Genomic DNA, 26,080 nt, shown 5'->3' on the forward strand with positions numbered 1-26,080 from the left:
GGACAACAGCAGATAGTAATAACATACCTATTTGCTAATTCAGGAGTAATAAAACATTTTAAGTGAATATAAAAACTTTTTATGTTCAAGTGTTTCTCAGCTGTACTTGTAACCAAAGGATACCACATTCATATAATTTTGTGACAAGGTGTTTTACAAATACACAGGACAACTATATGGCTGTTATGCTTTTAATGAATGGAGGGAGGTACAAAATGCATCAATGCAAAAGAATGGTTTACATACTTATTAGCATAGTGATTGTTAATTTAGGGATACATGATGTGTTAAACCTCAGCTACAAAGTTTCCTGCAACCTAAGATAATGGAAAAGCTCCTTAAGTTTTTACCCACCACCTTTAAAGTTCTAAATGGTATCTGGAAGAACTAAAAAGTAACAGGCTCCTTTCAGCTGTGGTTAAGAACTCTAGTGAAGCTGTATGGCAATGACACTGGGACTGTGAAGTTTCCCCAAAAGGGCTTTCTAGATTACCACATCACAAACTTTAAAGGTATTTCCGATAACAGGCAAGTTGAGTGGCTTAATAGTTTAAAAGTGGAAAGCAGCTAAGATGTCTTATTTTAGAGAATTTTAAAACATGGTATAAATACCATCTCTCTCCTACAGAGAAACTTTTTAAAGCACGGACATAACTTTTAAGGATACTAAGGAAACATTGATAGTTTTCATAAACCTTCAATAAACACCCCAAGGCACAAGTGTTCAAAACTTCCTATTCACTAAAATGTCACTGCATTATACTTTTATTAGAGGTATAGTTATGCTATGCTTGCAGTGAGCAGACATTTAATTTATGCCTAGTTAAAAGCACCAGGTGTAAAATTCATCTTCCATTTACACAGGATGCACCAATAACACTTAGAATAGTGAACAGTTCAAGTACTACATTTCCAACATACTTTGCTTTTTGATTAGTCAGCGCTGGGGCTCTGCTGCCTGTAGTTCTTAAGAATATTTTGGAAGAGCCTAGAACTACTCTGAATATAGTCTTCAAGCAATATGGAACCCTTCTGAAAGAGATGTTCTTCTTTCATTATAACATTTAGAGAAGGAAATAAAAGACAGATCTTGTAAAATCTGAATGTCTTTCAAAAGAAGAAAAATAATGTAGAATCTGGCACCTAAGCTAAAATGTTGTGGGTAAAGGTCAAAAACCAGTATGTGTTTTGGTAAGAAAAACCACTATATTGGCAAGGTTAATGATGTAAAATACAATAGTATATTAATTAAATAGAAGAAATAACGATTAATGGAAGAAAACCCACGATAAGGGAAGCATCCAAAGACTGCCAACCAAAAGGTTAGGTAATTGTACTAGCTTTAGAATAGATCAACACACTTTGATTATAGAACTATTTCATTTTTAAAACTACAGTGTTTTAATGTACTTCTAATAACAACCCAATCTAAGGAACCATGGAGGCTTACGAGAAAGACCTACCCATTAAGATGCATTTCTAGCGTAGGGGTGAATTAATACTTCTGTAAAAAAGAACCTGAATCACCTCAGCATCAACAAATCGCCTTTTTCTTTTACACAGTAATTCATAATTTGATGATTAATTTCTCTTCACTAGTTCGAAATTGGGGAGGAAAGGAACTACATCAGACCCAGAGACAATGATTTCGCAAGCCACAGTCACTCAGCTCATGGATTTGTGATAATCTGCAGAAAATTTGCTTGACTAGTACTTGATTCCTTCACATCTGTAAAGAAAAGTCCACATAAAAAGTCACTTCACTGTAAGATTAAAAGCAGATGTCTTTCCACTTTAAAGCTCTCATTTCTCAATAAGCTATTAGAAACCACACAGGGTCCAAAAATTCTGACAGCTACATCATCTGGAAAGGTTACTTTCCAGTATGTCCTAGTTATTTCATGGAGCAAGTTCAAGTGAAACATGAAGTTTCTATGATCTCTCTTTTCCCACCTCACCTAATACACAAACAAACCATTAACAGAAATACAGTTCGGTGAGCAAACTGAATTCATATATAAGACAAAGCATAAGCAGCTAAAATTGTAATATTTGCACTAGTGGCATATACCAACCTGTAGAGGAGTTCGATACAACCACTTTTCTTTATCAACTTTAAGCTGCATACAGGCAAAGAGATCACAAACTGCTGGGAGGCCGTAACGATCTGGGGGAAAGTTGTGTTCCTCCTGTAGGGGCGAATTAAGTAATACTTCCTGCAACAAGACAAAGGGTGGGTTGCTACATGACAACTGGGAGGCATGATACCAACAATTCATCTTCCAAAATCTAGTGTCGCTTATCAAGAATGATGCGAACACTGGGCATTCCAGTAACAGCAAAAGTGACAACCATTTTCTCTATCCCTAATCTTTTCCATAAATTGCAATAAAATAGGCCAGATGGGGATTTGGGGCATAGAAAATGCACACAAACTTCAGTATGAATAATCATAAATGTTCCATTCCATTGCTAACATGGCACCAAAATTAATACTTAAGCCATATTTAACAGTTAGGATAGTTAAGGATCTGTTCCATTTATTTGCAAGGTTTGGGATTAAGAAAATAAAAATTTATTGAATATACTTCAAATGGTGCTTTTTTAATGTCTTGGCTCACCTTGGCCTTCTTTCGAAGTAGCCACTTGTCCTCTCCTGAGGATAACTGGCTAAGATTTCCTGTCTTCTTTCCTGGCAAGACCCAGTCAGCTGTGTTAAAGGGACACCAGGCAGTGGCTAAGGGACTTGTAAGCTTTTGTTTGCCAGCCCTGTCCTCTGTAAGAGGCACTTCCTTGTTGGGACATCCTTCTTTGTGTGAGGGGGCCATGAGCCACTCTGACAAGGGACTGTTCCTTATGACTTGGAAGGAATCAGCAATTCTAGAAGAAGCCATTGCCTTTGGTGCCTTAGCTTGTTCTGCTGCCTCTCTTCTGGATGGAGAGAGCCACATGTTCAGGGAATCTTTATGTTTCTCAGGTTCAGGTTTTGGTTCCACAGGCATACCATTTTTATCCTTTCCTTCTTTCTTCAGAAGCCATTTACACAGAGCTTCCTTCTCACAATTTTCATCACATACACACTCTGCAAAACTTATACAGGGCTCATTGGCTTTGCAGACCTCCTCTACTTTATATGGGTCTTGATGGTTCTGGACAAGCCAATCCTCAGTAGGCAGGCTTGGAGTGGACAAGGGTTTCTTGGCCTCCAAGTGGTCATTCAGGCATTTCAGATTGCCCAGGTTCTCAATCTCCACACCTTTGGGCTGGTTACCCTGACAATTGGTACAGGAATCAGACTTGACAAGCCAATCATTCACATTGTAGGACTCCCGGAACACCTGGAACAACAGCTTAAACTTCTCACTGGAGGTTTCACAGCCGCCATTCTCAGGCTTCTCAAGCTTATGGGATTCCTGGGGAGTTACCAGCCAGTCAGAAAGATCCATCTCATCTTGATCAAGAGGCTCTAGATCTCCAGCCTCTCCGATTTCAATGGAGTAAGAACTGGTAGTAGAATAGCTGTTAGACTTTTGGTAAATTGGTTTTTCAGAAACTTCTTGTTGCTGACTCTTATGGAGCCAGTTTTCCAAACCCTTTACGTTGCCCCAGACTTTATTCAAGAAACTGCAGGCTCTAGCAGACATCTACACAAGAAATACACGTTATTACTTTGCTAGAATATTATGACTGCCTTGAAATTCAATGATAAGAGTTCTACTTATATTTACCGTACTACAAAATGCTTCTAAGTATACATAGCCAAAAGATACGGGATTTCTGAGATATTAAAATACATAATTATATTAAAACTTAAATTTTAATTATATTAAATTTAAAAAGACAAACTACGAGAAAGCATTTATAGCATATCTTGTAGAAAAGAGACAAGTAGTTTCTACATGTGCATTTACAAATAAAGAAGACAAAAATGAGCCATAGATATGATTAGAGAAGTCATCAAAGTTGGCTAACAAACATGAAAAATAATCAATCTCCTTAGTAACCTAAGAAACTCAAAAAGTAAAATTGTTCTTTTGTGTTAAATTCAGAGAAAGAAACTTGTAAATGACTACCACTGTTAGAAATGTTTAGGGAAGAAGGTATATAAACTGGTATGGACTTTCTGGAAACCCAAATTGACAGTGTGCATTGAAAGCCTTAAAGGGTCTGCAGAACTATAATCTAGGAACGCAATTTCTAAGAATTCGTTCCTAAAGAACTAATCAAGAATGCATATAAATAATTATCTCCTGGACATGCAAAAGAAATTTATTTATATTCAGAAAACCTGAAGTTTATAGCCAATGAAATACTATATACTATGAGAGATTTTATGGAAGAAATGACAAATATATTCATGCAAGTATATGTACGCGTAAACAAAATGTTACAGTGGTAGTTTCTGCATGTGGGATTGTAAGCTCGTATTTCTTTATATAGTTTTTTCTAAGCTTTTTATCTACAGTGAAGATAATAACATAAAATAAAACATCTATTGTAATAAGATGTTATTTTTAAAATATATGTTTCCCAGACTAGAACTAAAAACCAAAGACATAATATTAGTTAATAACTAACCCCATCTATTACGATATCTATCTCAGAAACAATAAAGGCAGCAACACACCTGACTATTCTCCAGGGTCTGCTTTTGGTTGAGCCAGTCCTGGAGATTGGTGCTGGGTAGGTAAGGAGCCTGATGACCAATGGCAGGTTTACTTCCAAGGAGCCATTCACTGAGAGGGACAGCTGTGGTGCTGGATGCTGACTTCTGCTAATCACATAATACTTTGCTGCTTAACAAGGCAATGTCAAATGCAGCAGAAAGTTTGCCAGAAAAACAGGAGACCCAAGCTCTTTAATCTTGGCTCGGTGCTGACCCTGCACAAGTCAAATCATTTCCCTAAGCCTCCATTTTTCACAATTACAAAACAAAGAGTACAGCTGGAAATCAGCTTCTCAACTCAAAACTTTTAGGACCCTATATTCACACTTCTGACACTGCCTTCAGAAGTAAATGATAAATCCCTAAGAGAACCAACCCAATCATACAGCTAATGATAATTTCTTATGAACTAACTGATAACAATTACTTTCTTATTGAACATCTCTAAAACCTCTAAATTTCTGACATTCAGTCTCAAGGGAAGCATTTAATTGTATAAACTTATTTATTACCACTGGTGCCTTTTTACAAATAAATGAAAGCCAAAAAAAAAAAAAGTGATATAATCAAAACCTCAAAGAAATACAAGCCAAATAATAACTCAGTTACCAGAAACAAAATGACATTTTACCTGCTCTGGCAATGGGATATAGACTCTCTTCTCTAAGAAGGACCCAATATTTGATGAACTAGCATGAGCCATCAGCTGCTCAGGAATTTGCTATAAGATAAAAAGCAAATTAGTTGTATTTACTAATGTTATGCTTTCATACCAAAAAACTGAACTTGTAATCCCTAAATTTCAAAAGTACTAAGCAAATAAATATCCTTCACACTAAATTCAGTAACCTATGAAGTAGTTATAAAATCTGAGAATTCTCTGTCTACTACATAACTTATCTTCACAGAAGAAACCTTCACCAGAACTGGTAGTATTACAACTATTAACAAGACCCAAATGAGACGATATTTGACTCTATATAGACCATTCAAGCCATAAATTTCTTAAGAAATAAGTCAAAGATATTTAAAGAGGTACAAAGATGAATTCCAGAGACAGTCAATAATACATTCCAAGCACTACCAGCCTAATGCTCTATAAATTCAATCAGAACATTAAGTTTCTAAAGCTTACCAAATTCTCAAGAAAGTCCCTTTTCATAGTGAAAATGTGCTATTTTTAAGACCATGTGTCAGGCCACAGACTTGAGAAGCTCACTATGAACCTTCTGAGATGAGCATTACTTACAATGGTCTTGAGAGACCCAAACGTGGTGATTGCCTGGCGCAGGGCAGTTATGTCGGCTTCAAAGAGTAAAGCAGTTGAATCTTCAGGTTTGAGGGTCAGATTGCCCAATCTGGAGAAAAGAGTAAACAAAATCTGGCTATTTTAAAGAAATATCTATTTCAAATTCATCCAAAATAAAAACCAAATTGTGAGTTATTTGAAGTTTGGTTGAGTAACTCAACCAAAGATAGATGACTTAACCATGTAACACCAAGTATCACATGTACACCCGGGGTGGATTCATGTCAATGTATGGCAAAACCAATACAATATTGTAAAGTAATTAGCCTCCAATTAAAATAAATAAATTAAAAAAAAAATATTTAAAGATGATGTTATCAAACGAACATTAAGTTTAACACTAAGTTAAATCCAAGTCATGCAAAGAGTTACACAGTGACTTTTTAATAAACCAAAGTCAAACAGCCAAAATCAAAACACACAAAAAGGGTCTTTACCTCTCCAGGCAAGCTGAGACTTGATTGGCTAGGTCTTTGCTTTGGGTGCACTCCAGCTGATGAATAAGACAATTGAACTGGCCCAGTAACTAGAAGAAAAATGAAATCATAGAGCCACAATGATACGAAAAGCACCAAGTGTATCCAAGTTAACAAATAGCAAATAATACTTGAGATTAGATTTTATTAGATTTTATTAAACTATATTAATGCTTCATTACAGAAAAGACAGTCTCTGGAAACCAGAAACCATATTATGGCCTTGCAGTCATCTTACCCAGTAGAGCTGTTGGGCCTGCTGCTGAAGCGTCTCCTCTTTAAGTTGATAGATGAGATCTACCTGTTCATACAGCCACACCTCACGGCTTCGAAGGCATTCCAGGTGGCGACTTATGCAGCTGTGAATCTGGGCTTTGACCTAGGAAACATAAATATGTTAGCTTCACCAAAGAACAGTGTTTCCCACAGAATGGTAAGGTTCTTAAATTTCTGGGGGTCACAAATCCTTCTGATTATCCAATAATGACATGTATGGAGTATCTCCCCAGAAAAATGCATACACTTAAAATTTTGCCTATAATTTCAGGGTTGAGTGTCCCAAAGCCCACCTATGGAATAATCAAAGCCCCGTGGACCCAGTTTAAGATTTTCAGTCATAAAAGCATCTTTAAGCTCTAAAACCCTCAATACCCCTCCTTCTAAGAGGAAAAGGTTTATTTGGGGTGTCCTAAAGGAGTCAAAAGAAAATACAAGGATATGTCATGTAATACTGATTCCCCTATGTTTTCCACATAATTTGATAGTTTAATAGTTTTACAAATTCATCAGTGGAATAAGACAAGAATGTAGCTAAACAGACCTTATCTCTTTTCTCATCCTACAAATAAGCAACACATTTACAGCAAGCCAATTTAGTGAAGAGATGAACCACTATGTGTCAACAGCCAGAGGACTATTAAGGTAGACAGTTTACGTAAAATTATTAACTAAATGTTTCTAGAATAAACAGTGATGCAAAAGAGGAATAAATATAAAAATCCCACAGAAGAAAACCTTAATGGATGTAAATTGTCCATGAGAATCCACATACGGAGCTATATTTCAAAACACCTTTTTCTGTATAGTAAAATAGTATTTCAGTCATGTAATACTTGGTCTACCAATTCACCAACAGAATGCTGTTAGCCAATAGAAGGAACAGATTTCATCTTGGCCTGCTCTTAACAGGCCTGCTCATTTACAGAATCATGTCATGCCAATACCAAATTAAAAGATAGCAGGGGATGTGGAAATGCCGTCCTTTGTGCATCAGGAACACAACTGAGCAGTTCAATGAGCTGAGCTCATTCATTCTGCTACTTTTTATTTGATGGCAGTGCTTGGCACAGGCACCACACAGAGAAGCAATCAAAAACGCAGGCTAAACTGAATTCTGTAAGGTGGTACAAGGACTTCTGGATTCTTCTAAAATCTGCTCCATTTTTCCTTTGGAATCAAAGGCACCAACATTTCAGGCAGATGATGCAAAGAAAGGGATAAAAACTTTTTGGTTTGGAGAAGCCAATCCCTTGGCTATGCTCTAACTAGACCTGTGCTAAGAGTTCAGACAAGGGAAAAGAAAAGCATACATCACACCTCTCGCAAGTTATCTTTAATTTGCTGCTCAGCCCGGAGAACTCCACCAATAGCAAGCTCCAAGTCCCTCCGTGCATCACAACACCTCAAAAGGGGTTCTCTATTAGTGGAGCAGCCACTCTGGTCCTGTGAGGTACTCATTCTGCACCTTGTTCCTTTAAAAGAAAAAAAAAAGTCCAAATTGCACTATAATTACAACCAAACACCTTGCAATCATTCCCCCAAATGATTATCCAACCAACTCCCAGTTATTATTCACGACTACTTAACATTACTTCCAACATAGGACCTGGTACACAGTATACCCTTAATAAATATAACTTGTCTATCTGCCACACCGCCCCCCCCACCACTACTGTCGTCCTGCCCTATCTATCCTGGATAAATCTAAAATCAGAGATGGTTTCTAAAAATTGAGAAAAAGAAGGCCGTGATTACAGCAGCCCAGCATGGATTCACTAAGTCCTGTGAATCCATGGGCTTAGATGGATTCCAAGTAATTTTTTTCACTTAGAATCCAAAGTTGCTTCCTTCTTGGGTAGTTTTACTAAACTGGCCAGTCAGGGCGATGCTGTAGACATGATATATCTGGATAACAGTAAGATCTGTGACAAGGCTGTAAACTACCTTTGTGGACAAAGTAAACATGGGCGAAACAGGACAACTAAACTGAATCATAAAATTATGTTTTACAAAGTACTCAAAGGATAATTGATTAAAACCAGTCTGTTACGTTTTTAGAAGTATGCCCCTGTTTTCCCCAATTACTCAACTGTTTTCTCCAATTGCCTGGATGAAAACACAGAAGACATTAAAGCTGGAGATAACATGAGGCTGTGACAAAAACAGATTTCAAGACAATCTCTACAGAGCTGTTAAATCTTGTAAAACAAAATGCAGCTTTTGCTTTTACTTGAATGGGGGAGGACAAAATGGAAAACAATGTTTTTCAAAAAATGAGATTTTTTTTTATTTTTTATTGAAGGACAATTGCTTTTTTTCTGTCAAACCTCAACATGAATCAGCCATAGGATATACATCTATCCCCTCCCTTTTGAACCCCTCTCCCATCTCCCTCCCCATCCCACCCCTCTAGGTTGATACAGAGCCCCTGTTCAAATTTCCTGTTGGCTATCTATTTTATACACGGTAATGTAAGTTTCCATGTTACCCTTACATACATCTCACCCCCTCCTCCCCTCTCCCCATGTCCATAAGTCTGTTCTCTGTTTCTCCACTGCTGCCCTGTAAATAAATTCTTCAGTACCATTTGTCTAGATTTCCACATATATGCTTTAGGATACAATATTTATAAAAGAATGGAGATTTTTAATTGAAAGCAAGCTTTATATGAGTTAGCAGTACACTGGATTTCAATGAAAAAATTACTTACTATATGACAACATTTACCGAAAGCATAGTGTTCGCCACAGGACTAATCTGTTCCACGTTTATTAATTTTGAAATTTCTCTCTGAATAACAAACTTCAGAAATAGCCATTTAGGAAAGAAAAAAGAAAGGGGCCTCAAAACCATGAAAAATTTCTCCAGGAAGAGAGGCTGTTTAGTCTAGATAAGAGAAGTCTCTGGGACAAGATTACTATTCTGGAATATTTGGAGATCTGTCAAATAGAATTAGACTTGTTCATTCAAAATGACCCAAAAGGAGTAGAGAAGGATTAATAGCAGATATTTGAGGCAACATATAAAAGAAATTTCCTAACATTCCTGAAGGAAATGACCTTCACAGAGAAGTCAGCCAGCTTTCAGGTCAACAGCAGTCTACCCAGTGCAGAGTCCTACAAATGGCTGACGATTCATGTGAGACGCAAGGAACTCTGGCCTACGCTGCATCTTCAAGCTGAAGTTTAGGGCCAGATGGCTAACTAGCTAGAACTAAAGAAGAGCCAAATGCAGTGAGATTCCCCAACCTCAGAAACAAGGCAATGGGAGAAAGAAATTCAGTAGGCTTATTTCTGACCACATCAGCAAAAGAGATTCACATTCATGAACTAGATTTACTAAAAATAACAGAAAGATTCAGGAAATTTTCTAACTTCCCCCTGCTATTTTGTTGCCACAGTCTGGTTCCCTATAATCATTTCTGAAAACGGAAGGGCTTCATTAACTGGATTTGACAGGAATCCGCTTGGAGATTTTTTTTACCCCTTAAAACACTAGCTGTAGCTACTTTGCTGCCTTCATTTTCACACTGGAAGGTGCCCTGTGTTAAACACACCCATTAGTGTACACTCAGAGCACACAGTAGAACCTGCAAAATGGGGGTAAAATGCTAGATCATATTCATGTCACCTCACTACCACAAGTTGCTTCATTTTGCACATAAGTTACACACAAAGCATGTTCAGCTTTTAAATATATTAAACAGCTTTCACCTGTGCCTAATTTCCCACTCTTAGCTCCTCACCATTTGTATTGAATGTCACAATGCCTGCTGCTGCTGCTGCTGCTAAGTCACTTCAGTCGTGTCCGACTCTGTGCGACCCCATAGACGGCAGCCCACCAGGCTCCCCCGTCCATGGGATTCTCCAGGCAATAACACTGGAGTGGGTTGCCATGTCCTTCTCCAATGCATGAAAGTGAAAAGTGAAAGTGAAGTCACTCAGTCACGTCCGACTCTTAGCAACCCCATGGACTGCAGCCTACCAGACTCCTCCGCCCAGGGGATTTTCCAGGCAAGAGTACTGGAATGGGTTGCCCTTGCCTTCTCCGGCCACAGTGCCTAGCACAGTGTAAATTTTAAGCAATAAAAAGCAGAGACATTACTTTGCCAACAAAGGTCCGTCTAGTCAAAGCTATGGTTTTTCCCATGGTCATGTATGGATGTGAGAGTTGGACTGTGAAGAAAGCTGATCGCCGAAGAATTGATGATTTTGAACTGTGGTGTTGGAGAAGACTCTTGAGAGTCCCTTGTACCGCAAGGAGATCCAACCAGTCCATTCTAAGGGAGATCGATCCTGGGTGTTCACTGGAAGGACTGATGCTAAAGCTGAAACTGCAATACTTTGGCCACCTCATGCGACGAGTTGACTCACTGGAAAAGACTCTGATGCTGGGAAAGGTTGGGGGCGGGAGGAGAAGGGGACGACCGAGGATGAGATGGCTGGATGGCATCACCGACTTTGTGGACATGAGTTTGAGTGAACTCCGGGAGTTGGTGATGGACAGGGAGGCCTGGCGTGCTGTGATTCATGGGGTCGCGGAGAGTCGGACACGACTGAGCGACTGAACTGAAATGAACTTAAAATGTTACTTCACAATGTTAAAAAAAACCCATAGCTCTAGATCATGTGGGAAACAAACTCAAAGGCATACAATGTAGAAAAGTAGGTCTTCTCAAAGCAATCACAAAAACTACACTCTGCCTAACAAGAATAGAATATGGCAAAAATACACAAATTGGATTTCCCCTTATTAGCTATGGATACAAAGTAGGATGAAATTTCAAAGTTACAAAACTGATTCTTCGCCACCTATTTACCTACCTTGTTTTCAAAATAAAATGAGCATTATCCTTCAAAACAGTCACCTGGTTAGCATAAGAGTCTTTAAAAACCTGTTTCATTCTCCTACATCCAGCCCAGGGATGTCTGTCCCTTTGATGCCCTTGGCTCTGACACTCCTCCTTTCTGTGGAGCAGTCACGGGGTGGTCAGCTTCCATAGCCTAGATCCCAAGAAAGAAGCTGTGCAAAAGTTTGTCTTCTTGTACTGCAGTGAGGAGGAAACCCTCAGAGCTGAAATCAAGAACTCTACCACACAGGTGAATTCAAACCACAGTAAGGTGAAGCCAGAGCTAGATTCCCGAACTGTCACATTCAAAGACACTTGTATGAGTTATCTAAGTCCATGCAGTCAATTTCAACAATGTATTTGTTTCAGGTTGGAGAGCCAGTGTAGCAAGTGTGATGTTGAAAAGATTACTGGGAGGCCTGAGACACCAGAATTCCAGTTACATCTGCAACCTTGAGACCCATGAGCTAGTTACTTAACTTCTCTGGACCACAATTTCCTCTAGAAAAACGGAGACAACAGTAGCTATTAATACAAAGTGCTGCAATAAAGATAAGCTGAAATAATATCTGCCTATAGGCACTGGCAAGCCACTCCAGTACTATTGCCTAGAAAATCCCATGGATGGAGGAGCCTGGTAGGCTGCAGTCCGTGGGGTCGCTAAGGGTCGGACACGACTGAGCGACTTCACTTTCACTTTTCACTTTCCACTTTCACACATTGGAGAAGGAAATGGCAACCCACTCCAGTGTTTTTGCCTGGAGAATCCCAGGGACGGGGGAGCCTGGTGGGCTTCCGTCTATGGGGTCACACAGAGTCGGACACGACTGAAGTGACTTAGCAGTAGCAGTAGCATAGGCACTTAATCCAAACCCTGTACACTCAACTTTTTAACCTTTGGTTGCTTCTGTAATTAGGTTTAGCTGAGTTATATGGACTTCGGAATCTCTACTTTTGGACTACAGAAAGCAGCACTGAAACTAGAAAAGGCTCTGAAGTGACAATGCTCTGACTCAGAATCAATTAGTCATTAATTAATGCTGTGACCTTGAACTGTCTGCCCTTTTTGAACCTAATGTTCTAATTAACAAGTGAAGATAACAATATCTACCTCAGAGACTTAGCGGGCAGGGTGTGGTACGTGTTTAATAAATATAGCTCTCCACCTACTCTCTCACTATAAAACAGAGCAAAACGTAAGTTGTTTTTATGGCAAAAACTCAGTGGTCTAAACCCTCTAATATATTAATATACTATACACACACTTTTCTGCCCTACTACCTTCAAAAGAGGATTGACTTAAAAAAAAAAAGTATTGCCTTAAATGTGTGGGGTGTTTTTGTTTGAGACAAGCTAAAAGTTTAAGTGCTTTCTAAAACGTCCCTGCCTCTAGGATTTCTGTTTTGGTTTTGGGGGAGAAGAGAGATCAAGTGAGAAATACACATATTTCTCACATAAATAAAGCTCCAGGAAAAACAGAGCTTTCCTCAAAGTAGGCTCCGCCCACTCGGGCAGCCCACTAGGCTCTCCTGCTGCCAGATAAGCCCCCCCACCCCCCACCCCCCTTCTCCCTCAAGACTCCCTCAAGGGCTTCCTTTGTAGCTCAGCTGCTTAAGAATATGTGCAACGCGGGAGACCTGGGTTCGAACCCTGGGTTGGGAAGATCCCCTGGAGAAGGGAAAGGCTACCCACTCCAGTATTCTGGCCTGGAGAATTGCACGGGCTGTATAGTCCATGGGATCGCAAAGAGTCAGACACGACTGAGCAACTTTCATTTTCTTTCCTCAAAGAAGAGTTCCACAAACTATATATGCCATATTTGCACAATACTCTGCACAAATCTAGTTATGAAATCCAAAGGACAGGGAACAATAATTGAGCAACTAAACCACAAATGAAGCTAAGTCCTTGTCATATGGTTTAACCATAAAATTTCCAAAGAGTTGTAACCCTCTTGTGACCAACACTAACCACAATTTAAAATTAGAAAAACCTTAGGCGTCTCTGTGATGGACTACTCTCATTACACTGATGATGCCACAAAGACCCAGAGAGTTTAAATGACCCATCTAAGGGGCACCACAGCCATAACATGAATATTTGGGTTTAGACCTAGGATTCCTAGGGTCAAGTCCTGAATTCTCTCCTGACCAGTTTGTTCTTCCTTTAGTGCATCACCCATATATTCTTTTTATTTGCCAACAGGAGGTTAAAATCAACATTCCAATGGGTTACTACTGAAACACCTTCCATTAAGAATCTCAGTCCATTCATAATCCTCAAAAAAACCAATTTTTAATAACTTTCTTCCTTAGATAATGCTAACAAAAATAGCATGTCACGACAGGCTCAGAATAACCAAAACACTTCCAAGTATGAAAGACAGGAGCAAGGGCCCTGGGATCTTCCCTCACATCTTATCACAACCACTCTGCATCCTCTGTCTAAACAAAGGCTTGTATCATTTCTTTTTTTTTTTTGCTTGTATCATTTCTAACTGTACCATCCAGGTCTCACTGTTTGACTCCTTCCCAAATTGCTCTCCTCTCCAAAAGAGACGTCCATTTTTCACTTATATTCCTAGCATCTACATCATTGCTAAAAGACCCATAAAGTACTTATTATCTTCTATGAATTACTAAATTAGAATATTAATGGTCCATTTGGTTATCTCTGATGAGACAGCATATATCAGAATATTTGTACAAATTTTCAAGAAAAAAAATTACACTAATAGTCCACATGCAATTTTACCCTGACACATTTCTTATTGGGTTCTTTCTTCCGTCAGTTTTTAAAACTAAAAGTTTGTTTTTAAAGTCACAAATCATTAACTCAAAGGTTATATATACTCATCCTAGCCCACAGTTTCTGAAATTCAGGATTCTCCGTTAATTTTTTAAAGCATGTAAGTAAAGGTTAACGCCTGAAGAAACGCACAAAATAAGGGAATAATAAATTCACGACAGCATATTTTAAGATCGTTTAACACTTCAGACCTTACTGCACTCAGATCTACCTTTATACATGTAACTATAAGCAATCAATCCCAGCACATCAACTTTCCGAAGCAATAACTGAAAACAAACCACAATATTAGTCATTACCATCTAATGCCAAGTACGGCATTTCTAGTTCAAAAGCAACAGTGATACATGCGACTTTCCAGGCTCCCCAACACTTTCTAGGAGCACAGTTGCCCGAAGAAGCCTGCGTCTGTCCGGTCCTCCCGGGAAGCCGCAGCCGCGCGTTCACTGTTTCAGAGAAGGTACCGGTACCGCTCAGTACGCATGCGCAAAGCAGGGCCCATTCCCAGCCCACCCAGGGGAGCCTTCCGGAGGGTTCCCGCTGCGGCCCTGGGCTGCCGGACATACCTCCTCTCAAGCTAGGCCCCAGCGCGAGAGCTGCCCAGCAAACAGGACGCTGCTTTATCCGGGACCGCGGTGAGAAAGGTCCCTGGGGCCGCAGAGAGCACCCCGCCCCGCCAGCGCATCTGGCATTGCCCCACGGGCGGGCGGGAGCGCGCACGTCGGTCGCGGGGTGGGGCCGGAGGCTCCGCCCACTCGGGAGGCCCCCCAGGTCCCCCGATGCCCGAGGACGCCCCACCCCACCCCCACCCCGTCTCCCTTAAGACTCTTGGTTCCGAGTCGCTTGGGCGCCACCGCCACTGAACACTCCGGGCGAAGCCAGCCCGCAGAGACTCGAGGGACACCAGGGGCTCCTCTCCAGCCTTTCTGCGGCCAACCTGCTCCTGCGTTTAGCCTCTGTGTCCACCCTGATCCACACCCCAAATCGTCAAGACGTCTTTAAGGATTTTGCTGCTAATCACTACAAAGAAAGAAATAACAAACGTGGGTCAGTAAGGTTTCCGAAGTTGTTATTAGAATTCCTGGCAGTAGTTCGTGACTCCATCTGAGATCACCACTGTCAGCCTAGCTGAGGTTCAGGTCTCGGCTTTTGTTTCAGGCTCTGACATTTCCTCACATCTGTGACATACCTCTCCCTGTACCCCGGTGTCCCTGTGTCTCTCAAACACACTCCCACATGGCCTCAGTCCAGTTATGCATTTAATGCTTATGGATGCTTTTCATTCAACAAATTGGCTGAGCACCAACCAGATGCCAAGCTCTATTCTAGGTGCTGGGAATACAGCAGTGAAATAAAAGCCCTACCTGGAGAGGCAGTAATAGGGAGTAGTTAAGAGAATGAACTCTGGAGCTACACGATTTGGATACAAAACCTGGCTCTGTCACTTAGATGCTGTTTAACCTTAGGCAAATCACTTAACCAATCTACGCCTCAGTTCCCCCATCTGTAAAATGAGGACAATAATAATGGGTCAACTCAATGAAAATTATATGAATTGGCATATAAAAAATGTTTAGGACAGTACCTGGCACACAATAAGTACTTCCTGTCTGATGATAATCATGCTCATGATACTCTAGTTTGATACCCTTTTCTCTGAAAATAATCCTTATAGCCTGCATATTCAATCAGGCCTAAGACAAAATTCTATACAGCCTTGTCACAAGTTTTAAATCAATTTTTTTTTTTTACTGTAAAATACTAATTCTCATCAGGCTGTATAACTTATATGCAAGGTATATCATAAGAAATGCCGGGCTGGATGAAGCACAAGCTGGAATCAAGATTGCCAGGAGAAACATCAATAACCTCAGATATGCAGATGACACCACCCTTATGGCAGAAAGTGCAGAGGAACTAAAGAGCGTCTTGATGAAAGTGAAAGAGGAGTGAAGAAGTTGGCTTAAAACTCAACATTTGAAAAACTAAGATCATGGCACCTGGTCCCATCATTTCATGGCAAATAGATGGGGAAACAATGGAAACAATGACAGACTTTATTTTCTTGGGCTCCAAAATCACTGCAGATGGTGACTGTAGCCATGAAATTAAGACGTTTGCTCCTTGGAAGAAAAGCTATGACCAACCTGCTGCTGCTGCTGCTAAGTCACTTCAGTCGTGTCCGACTCTGTGCGACCCCATAGACGGCAGCCCACCAGGCTCCCCCGTCCCTGGGATTCTCCAGGCAAGAACACTGGAGTGGGTTGCCATTTCCTTCTCCAATGCATGAAAGTGAAAAGTGAAAGTGAAGTCGCTTAGTCATGTCTGACTTGTAGCGACCCCATGGACTGCAGCCTACCAGGCTCCTCCGTCCATGGGATTTTCTAGGCAGGAGTACTGGAGTGGCTTGCCATTGCCTTCTCCGATGACCAACCTAGACAGCATATTAAAAAACAGAGACATTACTTTGCCAACAAAGGTCCGTCTAGTCCAAGCTATGGTTTTTCCAGTAGTCATGTATGGATGTGAGAGTTGGACTATAAAGAAAGCTGAGTGCCGAAGAACTGATGCTTTTGAACTGTGGTGTTGGAGAAGACTCTTGAGAGTCCCTTGGACTGCAAGGAGATCCAACCAGTCCATCCTAAAGGAGATCAGTACTGAATATTCATTCAAAGGACTGACACTGAAGCTGAAACTCCAATACTTTGGCCACCTGATGTGAAGAACTAACTCACTGGAAAAGACCCCGACGCTGGGATAGACTGAAGGCAGGAGGAGAAGGGGACGACAGAGGATGAGATGGTTGGATGGCATCACTGACTCAATGGACATAAGTCTGAGTAAGCTCCGGGAGTTGGTGATGGACAGGGAGGCCTGGCGTGCTGCAGTCCAGGGGGTCGCAAAGAGTCAGACTGACTAAGTGACTGAACTGACTGACTAATCTATGCATATGAAGCTACTTTCGTAACAGTTAAGAGTAAAGTGAAACCACTTGACAAATCCAAAGGCCAGTGGACACTGAAGACTATCAACCTCAATTAAGCATCCCTCAGATTTCAGATGAACACAAACTATGGACGTGCCTGCTTCATCTGTGATGCAAACAGTTTCTGGGGTCCCATGTCAGTCATTCACTACCAAAATTAGTGAGAAAACAACTTCTCTCTTAATTCAAAATATCTTCACTGGATAGCATACTCTGTGAAGATGCAAATAAAGCTAGACATACCTCTGAATGATGAAAGTTAAAATCTGATAGCCCTTCGTACTTTAAGTCAAAAACTAGAAAGAAGCAATTCTCTGTATTTTATAGCAATTCTCTGTAAAAATATGACTAATGTCAAGAACTTTCATTTCTCTTATATGCCCCTAAAAATAGTTACAATATGAATACAACAGGAAATTTGTTGACCGCCACCTACATAACCAGTGGTCTCTATGCCCTCTCTACCAGATCCTGACCAATACCTGCTCTCCTTCACTTGAACTGAGCTACACTGTTACTGAGAGTCAGTGTTATTCTGTTTTTGACAGCTTTGTTACTATAATGAAATGACTAAAGAGTATACAAATATAAAGACTGGAGAGAGGAAAAAATCATAAAAATCTGAACAAATTCCACATTCAGACATTGCAGGTAGCTTTTTACTCCCTTAAGCTTTGTTATTTGCCCTTGCATATTTATGAACTGTTTAGGTTCTAAAGGGGAAAAAGTCAGAAGACATTTTACAAAACTCTTATGTTTCAAGATTTCCTCGCTGTCTCCCAACAAGAGAACCATCTATTCCCTAGTAGATTAGTAGATCATCTCATTTAAAGAGCATAAATTACAACTGTCCAATGGCTCCCCACCTGCCTACAGGATAAAGTCCAAATTTCTCTAATAAAGTTCTGAGTCTTCTGACTTCAGCCTGCCTCTCCTGCTATCTCCCCAGAGCAGCCCCCACACCGTGATCTTCTGGACAGCAGTTTCTCATGCATAGACCTGGTTGGTTCATCTTGTCTAGTCTGGCTCTCCCAGCTCTCTGTGCCACCAATGCCAGATCCCTCCCTTCTCCCCACCTGTCTGCTTTTCTGACTTAAGTATAGTCAGAAAAGCAGAGTCACCACTATTAAGCCTTTTCTGACCAAGCATCCCATTTCTCAATAGTTTCAACCTATAGAGGTTTCCCTGGTGGCTCAGATGGTAGAAAATCTGCCTGCAATGCAGGAGACCCAGGTTCAATCTCTGAGTTGGGAAGATCCCCTGGAGAAGGGAATGGCAACCCACTCCAGTATTCCTGCCTGGAGAATTCCATGGACAGGGGAGTCCATGGGGTCGCAAAGAGTCAGACACGAGTGAATGACTAACATACACATAGAGTTAGCTGCTGCCTCCTCTGGGCTCAGTATAATATGTATAAGTTTCCAGTATGACACCTATAACATGTGTTATCCTTACTGTTGCATGTCTGCCTCCTTGGTCTGAGAGGTCCCTGAGAGCAGGGACCGTGTACTGCTGGCTTGGTGTCAGTATCATAGCGTTACCAGGCCCCCTTCATATTCCATGCGCTCTACTGAACTGACCTAAAGAGAATGGTGTCCCTGGAGCTGTGCAGTGCTGTAACCCCCAACTCAACAGAGGCTGAATACAGATTTGATAAATGGATGGATGACTACATGAGAAATGAATGCTCAATTTCAGACCAGCCACAGTAAGTATGGTATAGTTCTGCTTTAAACAGAAGTAGTCAACTTGACAGAGAAGGCAATGGCAAGCCACTCCAGTACTCCTGCCTAGAAAATCCCATGGATGGAGGAGCCTGATAGGCTGCAGTCCATGGGGTCGCTAAGGCTCGGACCCAACTGAGCGACTTCACTTTCACTTTTCACTTTCACACATTGGAGAAGGAAATGGCAGCCGGCTCCGGTGTTCTTGCCTGGAGAATCCCAGGGACGGGGGAGCCTGGTGGGCTTCCGTCTATGGGGTCACACAGAGTCGGACACGACTGAAGTGACTTAGCAGCAGCAGTCAACTTGATGTGTACCCTAGGGCTGTACCCTATCTTCAACTTGAAACTTCTTGCCATAATATAGGAAAAGATGTTATTTGTCTATCATCACAGTAATAATATAATTTATCCCTAATTTTATATGGTAAATATCTTGTGGTTTTCCCAACATAAACAAGCAAATGATAAAATATTTTCCCTCCTCTGAAGCCTAGAGGTCTAGAAATAATGCCAAACTCAAACTCAAAATATACCCAAGATCATTTTCTTATGAAATCTGTAATTGTTCAAGTACTAAAAGACTTAACTTCCTGTTTATGACCAACTGACAAGCAAAAACTTTTTAACCTATTTTGCCAGTTATTAACTCCTTCACTGAACCAAACTGTCATGTTTTCTAGAGGACTCAAGACAATGCTAGCTAAAAGGAATATTTAGCCCCAAACATACACTCAGCCCCAAAACAGAATATCTTGATTTCACTGAATAATCAAGCCAAGTAAAATCAGGGATGACAAGAGAATCAGGGATGGCTAAGAGTCAGAATGAAGCATTCATGCCAGAAGTTTGTTGTTGTTGTTGTTTTAAAGGGACCCTCAAGATAACCTTTTGTTGACTTGCCAGTGAATCTATCTAATTCAAAGAGTAAGGATGATATGCCAGGATTTTAGGTAATGGTAGACTAGGTGGGAAGTTCACAAATTATGACTGTAATGTTAGGATTTAGCAAGCAAAGAAGACAAGCTGAGAAGGACCATATGGTTGCTCCTCTAACTGACAAGCAGAGAAACACTACTAAAATAATTCACCAGGGCAGAGGTGGTCAACCTGGCTCCCTTATCAGCTCAGGCCATCTGCACTGCTTGCTTCTTCTATGTGCCACAATGTGTTTAGACATACCTATATTGAAAACAAAAGCCAAAATAAAAACTGATAACAAAATTTTAAGAGGGCCAAAGTGCAGCAAAAAGAGTAATAAAACTGCCACAGCAATCTATAGTTCCTTCATGAAACTGAATTTAATCCTGTACTTACCTACTGGTTGATCCCTTGTAACAATCACTTAAGACTTGCAAGGTAACTAGTACATATACAGAGACACTGAATTCACTGATTTCAGTAACACTCAGAAAATGCTCTCTGATCTAGCAGCACATGCCATTGTGTATCCTTCATAGAAACACATCTTGGTTCTCTGAGACTGGGTATACTTTTTTGGAAAGAGTCAAAAACTAATACATGTAATCATTAATATGTGTATGGTATACATGTACTCAGAGGTTAAAGCGTCTGCCTCCAATGCGGGAGACCCGGGTTCGATCCCTGGGTCGGGAAGATCCCCTGGAGAAGGAAACGGTAACCCACTCCAGTATTCTTGCCTGGAGAATCCCATGGACGGAGAAGCCTGGTAGGCTACAGTCCACGGGGTCGCAAAGAGTCGGACACGACTGAGCGACGGAACAGAACGGATACATGTATTGTAATACATTATTATAAAGTAACACATTAATACATGTAATTAATATATGATACAGCATTTAGAATAGTTTCTGATTACTTCTGATAAGAGAATGGGTATGCTAATAAAGGAAGACATTTTTTGTCGTTCATCAGTTAAATAAGTCACCCTCATCTGTCTCCAGGATTCCTGCAGAAACTTCATTACTGTTGCCCACTTCTCCCTTCCTCTTAGCCCACTCAGCCCTGCCACAATGGCCTCTTTGCTGCTCCTCCAGCATACCAGGAATGCCTCAGGGCACTTGCATTTTCCTCTAGATATCTGTGCCTGCTCCTCTTCCTAGTTATTATCTTCCTTATTATCCTATATAAAATAAGTCTGCCTTCCACACACTTCCCCTTAATATATTTTAACATTATCTCCATAGTATTTATCACAATCTGACACGGAGAAACCATTTATTTTCTGATCCCACTTCAGAAAACACACTAGGAGGTACATTCCACACAGACAGAGGATGTCTTTTTGTTCACTGTTACACAGAGGTGCTCAGTAAACAGTTGCTGGAGGAATGGATTCAGTAAGTATTTAATATATCTGTGAAGCAAGACTTTTTTTTTTTTTTTAACACATCATCACAAAACTTTAAGGTACCTACATATTACACAATGTTTAAAACAGGAAAGCTAAGGCTTGACAAGGTTAGATGATTACCTACAGTCATAGGCTTCCAAGCAAAAGAACCAAGATTTAATCCAAGATCTGAGCTTGTGTTCTCCAACCACAATGGATGGTGAACGGATCGTTTAAGTGTTAAGGTTTTACTGTTATTTTTCTTACTCATTCTACAAATATTTACTGTCTACAATGACACATACTGTGATAGTCCCTAAGGACACAATGGCAAACTTGGCATCTAGAGGAAAATTTGTGCCACTAAGTCACCAAAAACTAAGAAAATAAGAAAACTTTGAAATCAGAGACTGAGATTCAGAAGTTCAGCAGTCGCAGCAATGACTGCTCTGAATGCCTTCAAGTATGCTAACACTTACTCTGGGAGGGAAATTATCATAAAATTCTAGCCAAGAAGCTAGTCGGGGAGGAATCTGTATCAGAATCACCTGTGCAGTTTTATGAAACCCCTACAAAGGCTCCTGAGATTCCGGCACAGCTAAACTTACTTTAAGTAAAATGGCGGTGGGGTAGGGAGTCCTATCTAATTCTAAAATAAGATATCTCCTCTCTCTTTGAGAATCACATCTTCCTTTCCCTACGTGGCTCACCATGCTTCTCCACTTTTAAAATAGCTATTTGCCCAAAATAAGGTAATTGGAGAAGTTAATTTTAATACAAAACACATCATCATAAAACTTAAGGATTTTCCCTAGGGACCCAAGGACAATAGAAAAGGAGGGAGAAATAAAATTTAAGATGTGTTACCCCACTAGACTTTACATATATCATCTCACTTAACAAATCTGCAAACTACCAAACCTTCAAAGAGCAAATCAAATGACTTGCCTCAAGGTACATGTACCACACTCCCAACTCGACTGTAGTATTTGAGTGAGTCTTCCTCAAAGAATGAGGTTCTTTAAAGTTCAGAAATGTCACACTAGTACCCCTGTGCAGAAATGAGTCAACTATGATTATCTGCCCCATCCCCATCCAGAAGTAACTCAATAGTCCCTACAACTATAAGTCCATATTACCAAATGGGTAGTGGAAACAGTTACGGTACAATGAACCTCTCACCCTTAGAAAACAACACAAAACAGTATGGTGATAAAAGCTCTGCCTGTGGGGTCAAGTATTACTCTCTACCTTCTGCCATTCTTGATCTCACCATCCCATGTTATACCACGTGGCACTTAAGCCTATTTACACGATTATTGTTCCTGCCCCAATTATTTAGTTCCATGAAAATAAGGACTATGCCCATATTTTTTTCCAGTGTCATATCCTCAACACCCTGAACATACAGGTGCTGAATTAAACAACTGTTGGTGGAGTGAAGCAATGGACGAACAAGCCTCGCTTTTCTCATCTGTAAAAAGGAGATAAGGGAGCTACCTCTCAGGATTTTGGAGAGAATTACAAGCACTTTACCGTAAATAAAGCTGGGCTGGCGGGTAGAGGGCCGAAAAAAATTACAATCTGTCTGTTTCACCCAACAGACTGCTGCTGCTAAGTCACTTCAGTCGTGTCCGACTCTGTGTGACCCCATAGACGGAAGCCCACCAGGCTCCCTCTTCCCTGGGATTCTCCAGGCAAGAACACTGGAGTGGGTTGCCATTTCCTTCTCCAATGTGTGAAAGTGAAAAGTGAAAGTGAAGTCGCTCAGTCGTGTCCGACCCTTAGCGACCCCACGGACTGCAGCCTACCAGGCTCCTCCATCCATGGGATTTTCTAGGCAAGAGTACTGGAGTGGCTTGCCATTGCCTTCTCCGACAGACTAGGAATGTATATACTCTGGGACCATTCTGGAAAACAGGCCCCCCCTCGCTCCAAGAGACTTCGGCGAGAGCGAGCAAAAACATGGAGCTGTCACACCCGGGGCTGGGGGAAAGGCGGAAGGAGAGTCTGGCGTTGGTGGTTCCCGGGCCAAGTGTGTCCAAGGACGAAGAAAGGAGGACAGGCCGGGCAGGAAGAAAGAGGTGACCCCTCAGGCCGAGAGTCGAGGGCCAGAGAAAGGAGGGAAAGCCCAGGCCGGCGGGCAGGTAGAAGGTCGCCCTCTGGGCAGGCAAGTCGAGGGAGAGGCTGGCCTCCAAAAGCAGGCCCGGACAAGCCCGGGTCGGGCCGAAAAACGGCGCCCCACACCCTCCCGCGGCGAGACAGCGGAAGGAGGCACGCCCGCCCCGCTCGCCACTCCGGTTCTTACCACCTCCGAGTGTCGCTCTGGACGTACAGAAGAGACCTTCACCAAGCCGCAGCCAGACACACGCCAAGGGCCCAATGGTAGAGTTCTCGCGAGAACACAACCTTCCTCCCACGCCTCATATCACACGTTTGACAGTCTCGCGAGATCTCAAGTCGGGGTCAGCCCAAGGTTTTCGCCTGCCCTCCAGAGGGATCAGAGTGCAGGTGCACAAGTTTTCCTGAGCCCCAGATCAGTCTTTTTGCCAGTTTAGTGAAAGGAACGTTTGTCGAAGGCAAATTCTGAAAGGAGGACTGTCTTAAGTGATTTTCTCATACCAGATGTCCTCACAAGGTACATATTATTTAGCTTTAACGCAGAGATGGCAAAAATAAATGTCAGAAGATACAAAAAGACAAAGTATGGTTCCATTTACATGAGATACCTACAGAAAAATAGAATAATGGTTTGCCAGACTTGGGGAAGGGGAATTATTGTTCATGGATACAGAGTTTCTGTTTGGGATAATGGGAAGTTCTGGATATGCGGTGTGATGATGATTGCACAGCCATGTGAATGTGCTTAATACCACACAACTGTACCCAAAAATGGCTAAAATGGTAAGTCTTAAGTTATGTGTATTTTGCCACAATTTTTAAAAATTCAATAAATAAATGTCAGAGCCCTATTCCAAACTACACTATCTGACTGCAAGGCATTTGTTTGTACCATATCACTCACCACACAATTTTCTACACTCCGCATTCCACCACTCTGTTTGCACCACCATCACACATCTCCCCTCACAATTTGACATTACCCACATTGGAATTTTATCCGTTTGTTTATTACCAGATGTTAAAATAAGGATCTTTGTCTTAGTTTTGAGGAAGTCCCCAATACTATTAATTGCTGCTAACCTGCTCCTCAGATTTCCCAGAAAGATGGAAAACCATCTGAGTAGGATTTGCAAAGGAAATTATTTTGATAGAACTTAATGCAACTCACCCAAGAATGATAATGGGCAAGGCTATCTCAGCAGAAGGCAACAGCAAACAAATGCAGAAGCTACAAGGGCTGTCATGGAAGGAGATTGGAAGTGGATGTTGTTGTTGTCACTAAATTGTGTCCAACTCTTTGTGACCCCACGGACAGTAGGCAGCCAGGCTCCTTTGTCCATTGGATTTCCCAGGCAAGAATACTGGAGTGGGTTGCCATTTTTTAATCCCAGGGGATTTTCCCAACCCAGGGCTTGAACCTGGGTCTCCTGCGTTGCAGACAGATTCTTTATCATCTGAGTTACCAGAGAAACCAGATTGGAAAGGGAGTTACGGAGAAAGAGGAGCAGGAGGGAATGTCTAAGAAGCCCATGAAAGCCCCATGAGGAAGCAGATCATCTTAAACACTGTCAGGCAGATGAAGCCAAAATGGTATCACACTCGTAATGTTCCTGTCCCTCATTCCTTTTCGATTCAGATGAAGATTCTGGATTAAGACTTTTTTTTTTTCTGCAACTAAAAGTGACCAAGGGACTTTTTTAAAAACTATCTTATGCTGACCAAGATCTAGGACCTACCGAGATTGCTCAACTATTCCACATAGTATGTTTACACAGATGGGGTGAGGGGCCAGAAGTGAAATAAAGTTCTTTACCAATTTTCCATAGATTGTTCAACAGAGGACTGTTTGCTTGCTTGTGATTTGTCACATACACACACACCCAACTCTAAGCCCCAAGAGAGCAGGGGCCTGGCTCACTACTGTATCCCCAGGCCCAGAGCACTGCCAGGCATCCAGTAAGGACCTGCTGACTGAACAAATGTTCTGTTCACAGAAACAGCAAGAGACGATCAACATTGTCACCGTTTTAAGTTCCTAGGTTTTGAAAACTGATACTGGAGCCCTGTACCCAAGTCATTCCCCAACTACAAGTCAGGACTCCTGGCTTTTTCACACCCCACTGGGCTGCACGTGGTCTTGGAGGCACTTCTTCCAGGTTACCCTTCTCTAACCTCAGGCAAACACGGACATATATGAGGGACACAGCAGATACTCTCTGAAGAACAGAAAGGAAGAATGAACATGAAAACCTCTAAGAAAAGAGGATTTCATCTCGATCTCATCTCAAAGACATATTTATTTTTTGAATTGTTCACCAGATAGTGGGACACTGGGGCAGAAGGGCACAGATTATCAAAAGCAAGAAAAGCAGCAGTGGTCCTCTGAGTAAGGGATACACGATGATCTATTGGAGTGGAGGGAAAATATTATAACTTTTATCAACATTTATTTTTGTTTCCTCCTTTATCTGTTTGCATGCTTTATAATGTCTGTTATATCAATGCATACATAATTTATGAATTAAAAGTATACACATACTCAAGTG

General features: G+C 41.2%; 1 protein-coding gene across 5 annotated transcripts; it reads right to left on the reverse strand.

Moving 5' to 3' along the window:
- Window positions 1-177: 177 nt before the first annotated feature.
- NCOA4 (nuclear receptor coactivator 4) lies at window positions 178-23,832 on the reverse strand. 5 transcript variants are annotated; one of them, XM_055425243.2, is made up of 10 exons: window positions 23,719-23,832; window positions 8,048-8,202; window positions 6,690-6,830; window positions 6,413-6,501; window positions 5,916-6,024; window positions 5,298-5,387; window positions 4,628-4,774; window positions 2,622-3,644; window positions 2,076-2,216; window positions 178-1,729 (listed from the first exon to the last, which is right to left on the reverse strand). In XM_055425243.2, the coding sequence occupies exons 2-10, from the start codon at window positions 8,186-8,188 to the stop codon at window positions 1,724-1,726; spliced, it is 1,887 nt and encodes a 628-aa protein (XP_055281218.2). In that variant the 5' UTR covers window positions 8,189-8,202; window positions 23,719-23,832; the 3' UTR covers window positions 178-1,723. The 5 variants fall into 5 exon arrangements, with proteins under 5 accessions (XP_055281218.2, XP_055281220.2, XP_055281219.2 ...); XM_055425245.2 differs by having other exon boundaries at window positions 23,722-23,809; XM_055425244.2 differs by lacking the exon at window positions 23,719-23,832 and adding an exon at window positions 14,954-15,107.
- Between the last annotated feature and the right edge of the window lie 2,248 nt (window positions 23,833-26,080).

Source organism: Moschus berezovskii, chromosome 12 (genome assembly GCF_049115385.1).
Source record: "Moschus berezovskii isolate FMDL1 chromosome 12, NW_MosBer_1.0, whole genome shotgun sequence".
NCBI lineage: Eukaryota > Metazoa > Chordata > Mammalia > Artiodactyla > Moschidae > Moschus > Moschus berezovskii.

Coding starts and splice junctions, on each gene's coding strand:
- NCOA4 (XM_055425241.2), bottom strand. CDS start 14,708: ATGCCGTACTTGGCATTAGATG. Junction 6,025..6,412: donor GTCTCAGCTTGCCTGGAGAG/GTAAAGACCCTT, acceptor TCTTTTCTCCAG/ATTGGGCAATCTGACCCTCA. Junction 3,645..4,627: donor AGACCCTGGAGAATAGTCAG/GTGTGTTGCTGC, acceptor TTTCTTGTGTAG/ATGTCTGCTAGAGCCTGCAG.